Here is a 13,602-nt window from a genome sequence, read left to right on the forward strand (position 1 = left end):
GTCCCACCATCAGGTGCGTCTACCCCCCTCTGACTTCCGCCCAGGTATGTAGCCCACTGTTTGTTTTTCATGTAAATTGTATATTCTTGTTGTGTAATTGTAAACAGGTTATCCCTGAGCTTTTTACAGGTTTTATAATGTGTTGCCTTTGTTTTAAGCAGCTTTGACAGTTTTTGTGTCTGTGCTTGCTCCTAGGCCGCGGTACGGGTCGTCGCCATCGCATGCTGCTGTGGGAGAAGTCCCCCTTTACTGGCCGATTCCGGAAGTTGGTCGTCCCAGCCGAGTCACCCAACATGAAGGTATAATACTCTTAGATTCCATTGAGTTAAATCTGATTGTTGTAGTAATGGGGGATCTTTGCAAGTTGATAAAAAAAAAAATGTCTTCTTATGCAGTTCGTCCTGCTTGTTGGAGACTCCCACCTTCGGGCCATCGCCGACGGGTTTGTGGGGATGCCGGACCGACTGCTGTCCTTTGGCGTCCTGTCCGTCCCTGGGGCGTCGGCAGTTGAGTTGCGTACTGAGGTGCTGAATGCTGTGCTGCCTCGCGCACCCGAGGCGGTCTGCATTTTAGCACCCAGTAACGACTTGACTGCCAGCAGGACTGTCACTGAGGCAGGGGTCGCATTTGGTAAGCTCCTGCTGACTGCCTGTGCTATCTGGCCCAACGTAAGTATTTTTATATTATTATCTTGATAATATGTTTGATAATATACTTGGTTTTATGAGTGTAACTTTAATTTCTATGACATTTTGAAAGAGACAATGTAATTTCTGAGAAATAACATGTTTCTCTCTCTATAGGTCTGTGTTCTGGACTTCCCTCCCCGTCTGACCATGGAGCTGGCCCTGCAGGACCTTCTGCGCCAGGAGTACCACCGTGTGGCTGCACGTATGGGTATGTAAACAAAAAAAAACGTACAGTAACATGTATAACAGTGTTTCTTGATATTAAAGTTGCAATGCCAAATTTCACTCCTAACTGATTTGGCTCAAAATATGTATGTATCAATACAGTTCAATGAGTCAATAGTTCAATAAGTCATGATGTTGTTTTTTTTTTTTTTGTATTTTACTTTAGGTGTCAGGTACGTCTCTGCCACCGACCGCTTTCCGCTGACACAACCTGACCTGTGGTGTCCTGACGGTGTAAGTACAATATGTTACACTCTAAGACGTGAAAAAATGTGATGTGCATATTTTTGGTAGATGATAGGAAAAGTTCAGGTAGAGGTTTACTGTGAAATTGTCTGCTAAATCACTTTTGATCATATTTGTCAGGTCCACCTCAGTGACGACGGGATGGTGAGGCTTGCAGAGTTGCTGCGGCGGGCCCCTTACCAGCAGCTGCTGGAGTCCGCAGTCCCAAGGGCCCAGACGCCTCCCAGGACGTCGCCTCCTGCCAGACGTGTCTCACCAAAAGTGGTTGTGAAGGGCGTGGTCACCACGCCACGTCCATCCAGCCCTTTTGAGTGGACATGTGTTGGGCAGACCAAGAAGGTAATAGATTGCACCCTGTACCTGTATGGTTGAAACATTGTCAAAAGGGATGTTCTGTAAACATTTTGCATTTGTTTCTGTTAAATAGTATCAATTAAAAAAAATAAACTCTGGCATTTCTCATTACAGATGGACCAGCCAGCGGAGCCTGCACAGCATGTTCGTCCTGTTTATAATTTTCTTCATGTTAAACAATTAACAGATGATTATTGAGGTCTATGATTTGATGGTCAGCGACTCTTTCTTGTTCTGTCTTCACAGGTGGACGTGGGGGTGCATCCGATCCCACTAAATCCTGTGTGGTTTAGTCCGGCGATCTTGGATGTGATGGAGAAGGCCGTTCCAGCCCACCTTCCCAGTGCTGTGGAGTGCGCAGCTCGTCCGGACGGCAGGAAGGTAATGTTGATGCAAATTTCATCTTTTCATTGAGGCGTCTTTAAAAAGTGTCTCCCTCTTCCTGTTTATATTGTCTTTGAGCTAAGCCACAAATATGGTGTGAAAAAAGTCTGTATGATTTTTGTTCCACCAGAAGTTGACCGTGGAGCGCCAGGAGAGACGTGATGCCTCCAAGAGGACACCGCAGAAGCAGCAGGTTTGTCATATTATGTCTGATTATTTGAGTAATACTTGACTTATTTGGATTTGTTTGTTGTGTATTTAGAGTAGACACACTCTAGACAAAAACATTTTTACATATATGTCATATATTAAAATACATGTTATAATTTTGTTAATGCAGTTCACACAGTTATTTATTTCTTGTTGTAGGTGGAGGCACCGGCCGTGGAGGAGTCCTCCAAGCCAGCACCTCGCAGTCCTAGGAGAGCGGTGGTAACTGAGGAGCCTGGTGCGTCTGGCCCTGCCCAGCCACAGGAGTCTACCTTCCAGGAACGTCCAAGCCAGGTAATTTGCATCATTTAACTGCTGCACCTCTGTCTGCACTCACTCTCTCACACACACACTTTCTGACCCAGGGTTGTGAACCACTGGGCTCAGTAGTTTTATTTTTAATACTTAAGTATATTTTGCTGCTAATACTTATGTGCCTTTTTATTTATTCAGTATTTGCCATGCAGGACTTTTACTTGTAATGGAGCATTTTTACATTGTTGTCTTGGTACTTGGATGTTATTACTTTCTCCACACACTGCTGGTTATATATGTTGGAGGCATGTAAGGTATGTTAAAGAATATAAGATTAATGATGATGATAATGAAACGAATTGATTAATGATGAGATTGATAATAATTGAACTGTCACTTATAAAGAAAAATTATACATCATGATAAAAATGACAACATTCCTTAAAATAATTTCAGGATCCTGCCGTCGGTCCGAGCCATCGCACTCAATCGGTGAGGGCGTCGCATTCCCAGAAGGATAAGAGGTATGGAACCTTCTCTCGCAATCACCAATGTACTTGCATGGCTCTCACCTTTCTTGCATACCACCATGAGGGGGTTGATTTTGACAGGGTCTCACTTGATAGAGTGCTTCAACAGGGGAATGCACTCTATGTAGGTATCAAACAGCAGCTTCTGTTGGAGAAAAGGTTCCAAAGCAACCACTTGACCATAGAGGAGATGCCAAAACAGGTTTTTACTGTTTCAAACACCTACGATGTTCTCTTGGACATGTCGGACTTGAGAGTTGGTTTCTTGAATGTCGTCGATGGAAGTCCTCGAAGCAGAAGAGGAATGTGCCTTGCTGAACAACTGGAGAGCCTCTCTCAAGGTGTCAGCTGTGCTTTTCTCATTGTCACTCCTGAGTGCATTGCAGTGTTTCGTGACAGGTTCGGACACTATGGGTTGTTTGATTCCCACTCAAGGTCTGCAAGAGGTTTGCCTCACCATGATGGAAAGGCGATCAAGCTGACTTTCTCTAATTTGAGTGACATGGTTGATCATTTGCTTGTGCTTTTTAAAGATCGTGGTTCTTATGGCAGCTATGAGTTCATGCCAGTTTCCTTTGTAAGTGACCACAGTGTCAGTGAGATGCCTGGGCATTCAGAGGATGTGACCATCAGGCAACCTACAACAGCAGTACCAGAAGTGAAAATGTTTGAGGAAGCCTATAACAGACAGCCAAAAAATCTGGACTTGAATCAGCGAGTCAACACAACAAAGTGCACAACAAAAACGGAGACGGATTTTTCCAGACTGACCAAAGAGAGGCGAAGAAAGGCTATGCGTAGAAAAACTGGGGGCAAAAAGCAAAATGTACCACTAGGAGACAGCGACACAAGCAGCACTAAAAGAGTGCAACATGAAAAGGAGAAATATGCCAGCAGTTTGAAATTTCGGCTGACAAAAGTGCAGGCAATGAAGGATAAGTATGCAAAAGAACGTCATCACCGCAAACTAAAGAAGCAGTACATCAAAATAAGATACAACATGGATCCTGATTTTCAGAGAAAACAAAAACAGTACCTGAAGGAGAGGTGCAGCAGCAATCCTGATTTAAAAAGCAAAAGGAAAATTCAAATGCAAAAGTACTTGAGGGACAGGTACAGCACCGATTCGAATTTCAAATGCAAACAAAAGGACTACATGAAGGACAGGTACCGTGCTGATCTGGATTTCAAATGCAAACAAAAGGACTACATGAAGGACTACATAAAGGACAGGTACCGTGCTGATCTGGATTTCAAATGCAAACAAAAGGACTACATGAAGGACTACATGAAGGACAGGTACCGTGCTGATCTGGATTTCAAATGCAAACAAAAGCACTGCATGAAGGACTACATAAAGGACAGGTACAGCACTGATCTGGATTTTCAGAGTCAACAGAAAAAGTATGTGAGAGAAAAATATCGCAACAACCCAGACTTCAGACTACATCACCTACAACAATCAGGTCGCAACAGAAGGGACAGACTGGCTAAAAATGCTGCACTTCGTATTCGCTACAAGTTGCAGTGTGCACTCAGGATCAAGAGGAAATACATGGACATCGTAAACCACCGCCCGGAAACTCCACACCCTGTGGTCAACCCTGTGATGGAAGAAGCCATATCTTCATTCCGGGAAAGGATTCGACATGGGCCCACACATGTCTGCACAGTGTGTCACAGAGCTCTGTTCCCCAATCAGGTAAGGCATTGCAACAGAGCCAAATATGTCAAAAACATTTGCGTGGTGGCTGCTTGCTTGACAGGTAAGTATGTCCACGTATGTGACACTGAATGCTCAGCCCCATGCACCGTTCCACAAGACAGGATGCGTGAATGGATCTGCCACACCTGTCACAGCCACTTGTCTAGAGGAAGAATGCCGTCCATGGCAGCTGCGAACAACCTGGAGCTTGCACCCATTCCCCCGGAGCTCGAAGACCTGAATGTGCTGGAAAGACAATTGATTGCAAAGATTTTACCGTTTGCGAAGATAGTTGCCTTGCCCAAAGGACGTCAAAGAGCAGTACACGGAGCAGTTGTGTGTGTACCATCAGAGCTGGAAGCCACAGTCAATGCTCTTCCGAGGCCGAGCGCCGAAGCCCAGCTGTTACAAGTAAAGCTGAAGCGCAACATCAAATACAAGGGCTATCAGCACTTCTTCACGGTCAACATGAAGAATGTGCTAGCAGGGCTAAGGATACTGAAAGAGACTCACTCAGAATACACCAACATTGAGATAGATGACTGCGCTGAATTTGAAAGTCTCGAAGACCTGCCAGTTGACGAAGAGGAACCACAGGAAGCCCCAGATGCTGCACAGCCCGAGGAGCAGAAGAGCAGAAGAGGAGAAGAAGACATGGAACCCGTTGCAGGCACATCTCGTGAAAAGCAGCCCAAGGATGTGGACAAGGATAAGGAAAAGGAGGACCTCAGGCCTGGTCTGGCCTTGGACACGTGCATGCAGCCTCCTGACATAGCGCAGGAGGTTCTGTCATATGGGGATGGCATATTTAGCATTGCTCCTGCCCAAGGAAACAAACCTGTCGGTTTCTTTGCCATTCCGAAGCTTGAAGCCATGGCCTTTCCTGTTCAGTTCCCAACTGGAGAGAACACCTTGGATGAGCGCAGAAGAATCCTTCTGTCCCCAAGCGCTTACTTCAACACAAGGCTTCTCTGTGTGGATATCCGGTTTGCGAGGGACCAGAGTTACCTGTTTTTTTCACAATTTGTAACGGAAACCCACATGGCTAGGAACAGCATGTCCATTCAAACGCGCAAGGGGAAAAAATTCACCAAAGATGGGAGGAAAATTTCTAACAAGATGCTTCAGGACAAAGACGAGCTGGAACAACTAATCCAAACAAAGGAGGCGACCCGTTTCATGCAACCCCTCAGAGGCACTCCAGCGTACTGGGAGAAAACGCTACGAGATCTTCACGCCATGGTCAGACAGTTGGGCAAGCCGACGTTTTTCATCACCTTTTCCGCCGCGGAAATGAGATGGCCTGAAGTCATTAACATAATCAAAGCTCAACAAGGAGAGGAAGGGGACTTCTCAGAGCTGGACTGGAATGAGAAATGCGAGATTCTCCACAGCAATCCTGTAACTGTCATGCGCCTGTTTGAGAAGCGAGTGGACGCGCTTATGACAGATCTGCTCCTGTCACCTGCACAACCCATCGGTCCAGTGGAAGATTACTTTTATCGGGTGGAGTTTCAAGCCAGAGGAAGTCCACATATTCATATGCTAGTTTGGATAAAAGATGCCCCCGAGATACAGGATCCTGAGTGCTGCCCAGAAGTCGTCAACTTCATCGACCGTTACATATGCTGCCAGATGCCTGATGAGGAATCGGACCCAGAGCTCCACAAAATAGTGTCTGAGGTTCAAGTTCACAGCCGCAACCACTCCAAAACATGCAGGAAAGGTAATGTATCATGCCGATTTGGTTTTCCAAAACTGCCCATGGAAAAAACGATAATCGCCTGTGCACCCTGGGAGGCTGATGATGATGATGATGATGATGATGAGAAGAAAGATGATGCCCAGAAAAAAGACCAAGACTGTGGAAAAAACAATGTTGACGGACAGAAAAAATGTCGGGAAAAATCCAAGGATTCCAGGAAGAGTCAGAAGAAGTCACAGAAGAAATTCATAGCAAAGCAGCAACGGATCGCCAAGGAAAAGCTGAAACCGGTGAGAGACCTTCTCATGGACCCAAATGCCTCTTTTAAGGACTTGACGGAATTGTTGGAGAAATGTAACATGCTCCATGAAGAATACAGATACAACGGATGCCTCACCACTGGAATGGTGGTCGTCAACAAGCGTGACCCCAAGGACTGCTGGGTCAATGGATACAACCCCGATCTGCTGCGAGCGTGGAACGCCAACATGGACATCCAGTACGTAATTGACGATTTCAGTTGCATCATGTACATGATGTCATATGTCTCCAAGCCGGAGCATGAGATGACAGAGTTCCTCAACTCTGTCGTTCAGGAAGTACGGAAATCGGACGTCAACAAACAGGATGAGATGAACCAGATTATGCAGGCGTACGCAAAACATCGAGAGGTCAGCGCTCAGGAGTCTGTGGCAAGGGTATGCAGCCTACCACTGAAAAAGTGCTCACGTTCGGTTATTTTCATACAGACTGATGAGGACGGTATGAGAATGAGTCACCCGATGAGCAGGCTGCAGAACATGGCTGCAGACGAAGAGGACGTATGGATGTCAGGATTGCCGGAGAAATACGCGCTGAGGCCTGATGCACGCGAGTTTGAGTACATGTGTCTGGCTGAATTTGCGTCGGAGTACAGGGTCCTCTACGGCCGGCAACGTGAATCAGCTAATGCCATTCCCCTCCAGAAGGACCACGGATTTATCCAGAAGAGGACATCGGGAAAACCTGCCATCATCCGATTTACTCGTTTCTCAGAGAAGAAACATCCCGAAAAGTTTTACAGACGGCTCCTAAAACTGTACTGCCCACACAGAGAAGATGCCGATCTGAAGACGGAACGCCACCCGACCTACGAAGCATATTACAAAAGTGGCTGTCTGGGGCAATTGCCAGTGAAAGGGTACGTCGACTTTAACAGGAAGCGCTATGAAGGAGAAGGGAAGAAAATCGACAAAGCCATCGAACGGCTTCAAAAGGAGGGACCCGTCATCAACGCGTGGAACAGTTTTGCACCGGAGGTTGAATTGGATCGTTTGGAGTGTGTCGCCCAGCGAGAAGCCATAAGCCGTGACGAGGAGGAACAAGAGCAGCTTCCAGATTTTCAACTCCAAGGTGGGAGCAGTGGAGCCATGCCAGGAATTCAGGCGCCGGAATTGAGCCCCGACTTCGTGAGGAACATGTTTCGAAGCCTCAACGAGACGCAATCGTCTGCCTTCTACGCCATCCGCGAATGGTGTTGGAAACGCGTCTGGGGTAAGTATCCTGAACCATTTTTTTACTTCATCTCTGGGGGAGCTGGTTGTGGCAAGTCCCATCTGATCAAGTGTGCGTATCAAGAGGCCACCAAGATTCTGCGCCAACTTCCCAGGTTCCGCAATGAAGGCGACATGTCTCAGCCTTCAGTGCTGTTGGCAGCGTTTACTGGCACCGCCGCTTTTAACATCTCTGGCAAAACACTGCACTCACTGTTGAAGCTGCCGAGAAGTCTGAAACCTCCGTATCAAGGACTCGGAAACACACTGGATGACGTGAGGGCAGCACTGTCCAATGCGGAGATCTTGATCATCGACGAAATATCCATGGTATCTAAGGAGCTCTTTTCTTATGTCCACTGGAGATTCCAGCAAATCAAAGGAAACAGGAGACCATTTGGAGGGATGTCTGTCCTAGCAGTTGGAGACTTCTATCAATTGCCGCCCCTTGGTAGAGCCAAACCACTATGCGTCTTGGAGGATGATGTGCTCAACCTCTGGCAAGATTTCAAGTTGGTCAACCTGACGGAGATAATGCGGCAGAAAGACGATCGCACTTTTGCAGAGCTCTTGAACAGGATTAGAACCAGGAATAAGAAGGATCCTCTCAGCGCAGATGATGAAGCTCTGCTCGCACAGGCCGTCGTGGAAGTTGGAGATTGTCCGGCCGACGCCCTTCATATCTTTGCCACCAACAAAGAGGTCGACGAGCACAACGTTGCAACTTTAACCGCCTTAAAGTTACAAGTTGTAAACATTCGAGCACAGGACTACACAAAAGATCTGCGAACCGGAGAAATGGAATTGGCGACTGGTCTCATGAAAGGCAATAAAAGGGATTTACCTGACAACCTGCAAGCAGCACAAGGAGCACGAGTTATGGTAATCAGGAATCTCGATATTGAGGACGGGATGGTAAACGGCACTTTTGGAACAATCGGCAACATTGTCACCACCACCGAACACGGACAGACTGTGGTCAAGGTCATCGGACTCGAATTGGATAATCGCAAGGCAGGCCAGAAATTCCGCAAGAAGATTCAAGGGGCAGAGGATAACTTTGTGTACGTGGAAAGGTTCGAGGAAAGCATGAGCAGAAGAGGGGTGGTTCGACGGCAGTTTCCAATGAAGCTGGCCTTCGGCTGTACAGCTCATAAAGTGCAAGGAATGACTGTGGATTCTGCTGTGGTGTCCTTAAAGCGCATTTTTGAACCCGGAATGGCCTATGTCGCCCTGAGCAGGACGACCTCACTTCAAGGACTAAGGATCATAAACTATGAAGAACAGAAGATCTATGCCGACCCTAAAATCACCACAGCAATGGAGACTATGAGTCACGCCTCGTTCGAGAGTGCAAGACCGCTGTTGCACTATGTCAAGACCGCAGACCACACCGGTCCAACTTTAACAATAGTCCATCACAATTGTCAGGGACTTCCGTCGCACATGGATGACATCAGGACCCACCATGAATTCAGACTTGCCGATGTCCTGTGCATCACTGAATCCCATCTGTCGGGATCATTTGTTTCTCCAGACTTCCAGCTGGAGGGATATGAGATGTTTGCGCGCAACAGAAATGTTTCATATTCAAACAGAGCGGATATGGCCATGAAAGATGGAGGTGGAGTTGCGGTGTATTACAGGAACAGTCTGCAAGCAGAGTCCAGGAGGTACTTTCAAAATGTGCCCGACCTTGAATTCGCCGTCGTCAAGGTTGAGGGCCCTGTCAGAGCATTGATAGCCACTGTGTACAGGCCACCAAATATCCATCTTGACATGTTTCTTCCAAACATGCAAAGCCTCTTGGACTCTTTAGAGATGATGGGTTGCCAGCCTGTAGTGGTTTGTGGAGACTTTAATGAAGACTTGCTTTCCAAAGGGAAGAAAGCCATACAGGAGTTGTTTCTGTCCAGAGGCTATAGCCAGCTTGTTTCCGCTGCAACGACCGAAAAGCAGACACTGATTGATCATATTTACATATCGCAACCAGAATGTTGCCTTCAATCAGGTGTGCTGCAATCGTATCACAGTTATCATGATCCAGTGTACTGCGTTTTGACTTCACCTTAAGCGGTAGGTATGTTGTTGCATTCGGAAAAGTTGGCCAGCCCAGATGAAAAGGTAGGTATATGGTAAGTATTTTCATTGAAATGTCGTCTTTGGTATCTGGATGCCTATGGTGAATATGGCCTGGGGTCCAACTCATTGTGGTTTTGGTTGAGAAAGGTTTCCTCTTGTGGTCTTTATTGTGTAAAAGAGTCCTGGTAGGTATGTTTTTGCATTCGGTAAAAGGTGGCCAGCCAAGATGAAAAGGTAGGTATATGGTAAGTATTTTCATTGAAATGTCGTCCTTGGTATCTGGATGCCTATGGTGAATATGGCCTGGGGTCCAACTCATTGTGGTTTTGGTTGAGAAAAGTTTCCTCTTGTGGTCTTTATTGTGTAAAAGAGTCCTGGTAGGTATGTTGTTGCATTCTGAAAAGGTGACCAGCCCAGATGAACAGGTAGGTATACGGTAGGTATATGGTAAGTATTTTCATTGAAATGTCGTCCTTGGTATCTGGATGCCTATGGTGAATATGGCCTGGGGTCCAACTCATTGTGGTTTTGGTTGAGAAAGGTTTCCTCTTGTGGTCTTTATTGTGTAAAAGAGTCCTGGTAGGTATGTTTTTGCATTCGGTAAAAGGTGGCCAGCCCAGATGAAAAGGTAGGTATATGGTAAGTATTTTCATTGAAATGTCGTCCTTGGTATCTGGATGCCTATGGTAAATATGGCCTGGGGTCCAACTCATTGTGGTTTTGGTTGAGAAAGGTTTCCTCTTGTGGTCTTTATTGTGTAAAAGAGTCCTGGTAGGTATGTTTTTGCACTCGGTAAAAGGTGGCCAGCCCAGATGAAAAGGTAGGTATATGGTAAGTATTTTCATTGAAATGTCGTCCTTGGTATCTGGATGCCTATGGTGAATATGGCCTGGGGTCCAACTCATTGTGGTTTTGGTTGAGAAAGGTTTCCTCTTGTGGTCTTTATTGTGTAAAAGAGTCCTGGTAGGTATGTTTTTGCATTCGGTAAAAGGTGGCCAGCCCAGATGAAAAGGTAGGTATACGGTAAGTATTTTCATCTCCAGAGCACCCACTCTCTGTTATCTGTCTGTGTGTATATCTGTCATCTGTTTTTGTCTGTGTGTGTGAGAGCAAGTCTGTCTGCCTGAGTGTGTGTGTGGGAGAGAGCGAGTGCGTCTGTCTGGGTGTGTGTGTGAGTGAGTGTGTCTGTGATTGTGTGTCTGTGTGAGAGTGTGTGTGTCTGTGTGTGAGTGACTGTTTCTGTCTGTGTGTGAGTGACTGTTTCTGTCTGTGATTGTGTGTCTGAGTGAGAGTGAGTCTGTGTCTGTCTGTCTGAGTGTGTGTGTGTGAGTGAGAGCGAGTGCGTCTGTCTGGGTGTGTGTGTGAGTGTGTCTGTGATTGTGTGTCTGTGTGAGAGTGACTGTTTCTGTCTGTGTGTGAGTGACTGTTTCTGTCTGTGATTGTGTGTCTGAGTGAGAGTGAGTCTGTGTCTGTCTGTCTGAGTGTGTGTGTGTGTGTGAGAGTGAGAGCGAGTGCGAGTGCGTCTGTCTGGGTGTAAGTGTGAGTGTGTCTGTGATTGTGTGTCTGTGTGAGAGTGACTGTTTCTGTCTGTGTGTGAGTGACTGTTTCTGTCTGTGATTGTGTGTCTGAGTGAGAGTGAGTCTGTGTCTGTCTGTGTGTGTGTGTGTGTGTGTGTGTGTGTGTGTGTGTGTGTGTGTGAGTGAGAGCGAGTGCGTCTGTCTGGGTGTGTGAGTGAGTGTGTCTGTGATTGTGTGTCTGTGTGAGAGTGAGTCTGTGTCTGTCTGTGATTGTGTGTCTGTGTGAGAGTGAGTCTGTGTCTGTCTGAGTGTGTGTGTGTGTATGTGATTGTGTGTGTCTGTGAGACTAGTGTGTGTGTGTGTGTGTGTGTGTGTTTGTACACACTGTTGTGTGCTAACACAGGGTATGTGTGAAGCGTCTAGTGCAGTAGTGTAGTGCTTAGAGCTAGTGCATTGTTGCTGCATTGTGCTGCTCTCTGCTTACTGCTTCTGCCGCTGGCTAGCCTTCTGAATGGAGGGTGAAAAGAAGAAGCTGACTTTGTTAGCTTCCTCCTGCCAGTACAAAGCCTCTCCACTACCAAGACTCCTGCAGTGCCTCCCCGGGGCCACACACGGGAACTGGGTACCTCACGGTCCCAGGCTAAACTGCAGGGGATCTCGGAGCCGCAGTGGGCCCCAGAGACACAGCATCAGGTCCACCACTGTCTGGATAAACCCTTGTGCCTGTCATCCACTGTCCCAGCCATGTCATCACCTACTTTAGCTCCAAGCCTTCGAGATTTATCCACTTTCCTCCATACATTAACATCATACTCCCACAGTTTTTACTCGACATGTAGAGGACATGCATAGTCTCTCTCTCTCTCTCTCTCTCTCTCTCTCTCTCTCTCTCTCTCTCTCTCTCTCTCTCTCTCTCTCTCTCTCTCTCTCTCTCATCTCTCTCTCTCTCTCTCACACACACACACACGACTTGTATGTACACTAGACAAGATACAGTAGTTTCCTTCCACAGGGCAGAGACCGGAAGCTGAAGCACCAAGAGGCTAGGACTAGCCTGCGTGCCAACGTAATGGGCGGGCTGAGTCTAAACCATGGTGCTGCCCCAACAGTTTTTGCCCAATCAGAAAGTTGCACATTCATATTATAAAACTCTGTGTAAAAGTAAGTTAGGCATCCTTTTCTGGGAGGTGGTTACAACTAACCTGTGATTTCTGAACAGAGATGGTCGATGTACATCATTTACTCTTTCATTATTGTCTTAAATAAATAGTCAAAAGGATTTTACTCTCCTCTCATCTGTTCTGCAAAAAAACGAACTCTAACAGTGTGCATGAACTCTTCAAGAAAACAAACACACAATCCTCTATCAAGTATGTCATCACAATCATCCGGCAGTAGTCCCGTGGCACTCCAAAATTTCCCTGGAATTTTCGTACAACGTGCACAAACGTGCACTTTTCGGCCCATCCGGAACGCATTGCGCCAACTTTGGGGCCACACCATTCGCAAACCGTTGCTCGTAAAATTCCGAACCGATTTAGAAAGTTGTAGGGCCTGAATTTAACTAACTTAAGAAACTAAAGCGGTGATGTCATCACGCAGAGTGTAGAGGGAGAGAAGGAATCAGAAAATAAATTTGAAAACTGCGCTCCAGGCCGCAAAATCCACCCTACAGAAATAATTTATACATTGAAACGTAGGAAAATTTGTCTTCTCACTCACAATCCTCTGGTAAAGCTGTCAGAGTTTTAGTTTGGGCGCAGGACACAGAGAAGTGCCACCAAAACGCAACAACTGCCCCATTGAGTCCCATATTAAAAACACACGAGGATTTTTGAAATAATCAGATTTTACCATTTTTTTAGATCGCTCTAACAAAGCTATTTTTTCATTTTTCTTAAAAAAAAAATATATGTAGACGTTCAGGAAGAACTCAGGACGCTCAAAGTGAAGTCGGATCAGTGATAGGTATTATGGTTTTGCCGAAAATGCTTTCTGTTCGAGGCCAGAATTTTCAGTTGGTCCACCTCTGGCTGCTCAGTGTGGCAGAACTGTCTCCACCTTCAGTTAATTTCAGTTGATTGCTGTGCTCTGATTGGTCGACTCCACCTGGCCACGTGGTTGCTTAGCTACCAAAGCCTCCCCCAACCTCCTACTCCCCCCCCCCC

The 13,602-nt window shown here is 46.5% G+C and overlaps 1 protein-coding gene across 1 annotated transcript; it reads left to right on the forward strand.

The window, feature by feature from the left end:
• Positions 1–277: 277 nt before the first annotated feature.
• On the forward strand, positions 278–12,852 carry LOC131982837 (uncharacterized). The gene is made up of 10 exons (XM_059347468.1): positions 278–299; positions 396–668; positions 804–897; positions 1,081–1,148; positions 1,281–1,499; positions 1,629–1,658; positions 1,761–2,091; positions 2,268–2,402; positions 2,820–2,887; positions 12,447–12,852. Exons 1-7 carry the CDS (start codon positions 294–296, stop codon positions 1,926–1,928), a joined length of 858 nt encoding a protein of 285 aa, XP_059203451.1. The 5' UTR covers positions 278–293; the 3' UTR covers positions 1,929–2,091; positions 2,268–2,402; positions 2,820–2,887; positions 12,447–12,852.
• Positions 12,853–13,602: the final 750 nt, after the last annotated feature.

This window comes from Centropristis striata, chromosome 13, assembly GCF_030273125.1.
Source record: "Centropristis striata isolate RG_2023a ecotype Rhode Island chromosome 13, C.striata_1.0, whole genome shotgun sequence".
Taxonomy (NCBI): Eukaryota; Metazoa; Chordata; class Actinopteri; order Perciformes; family Serranidae; genus Centropristis; species Centropristis striata.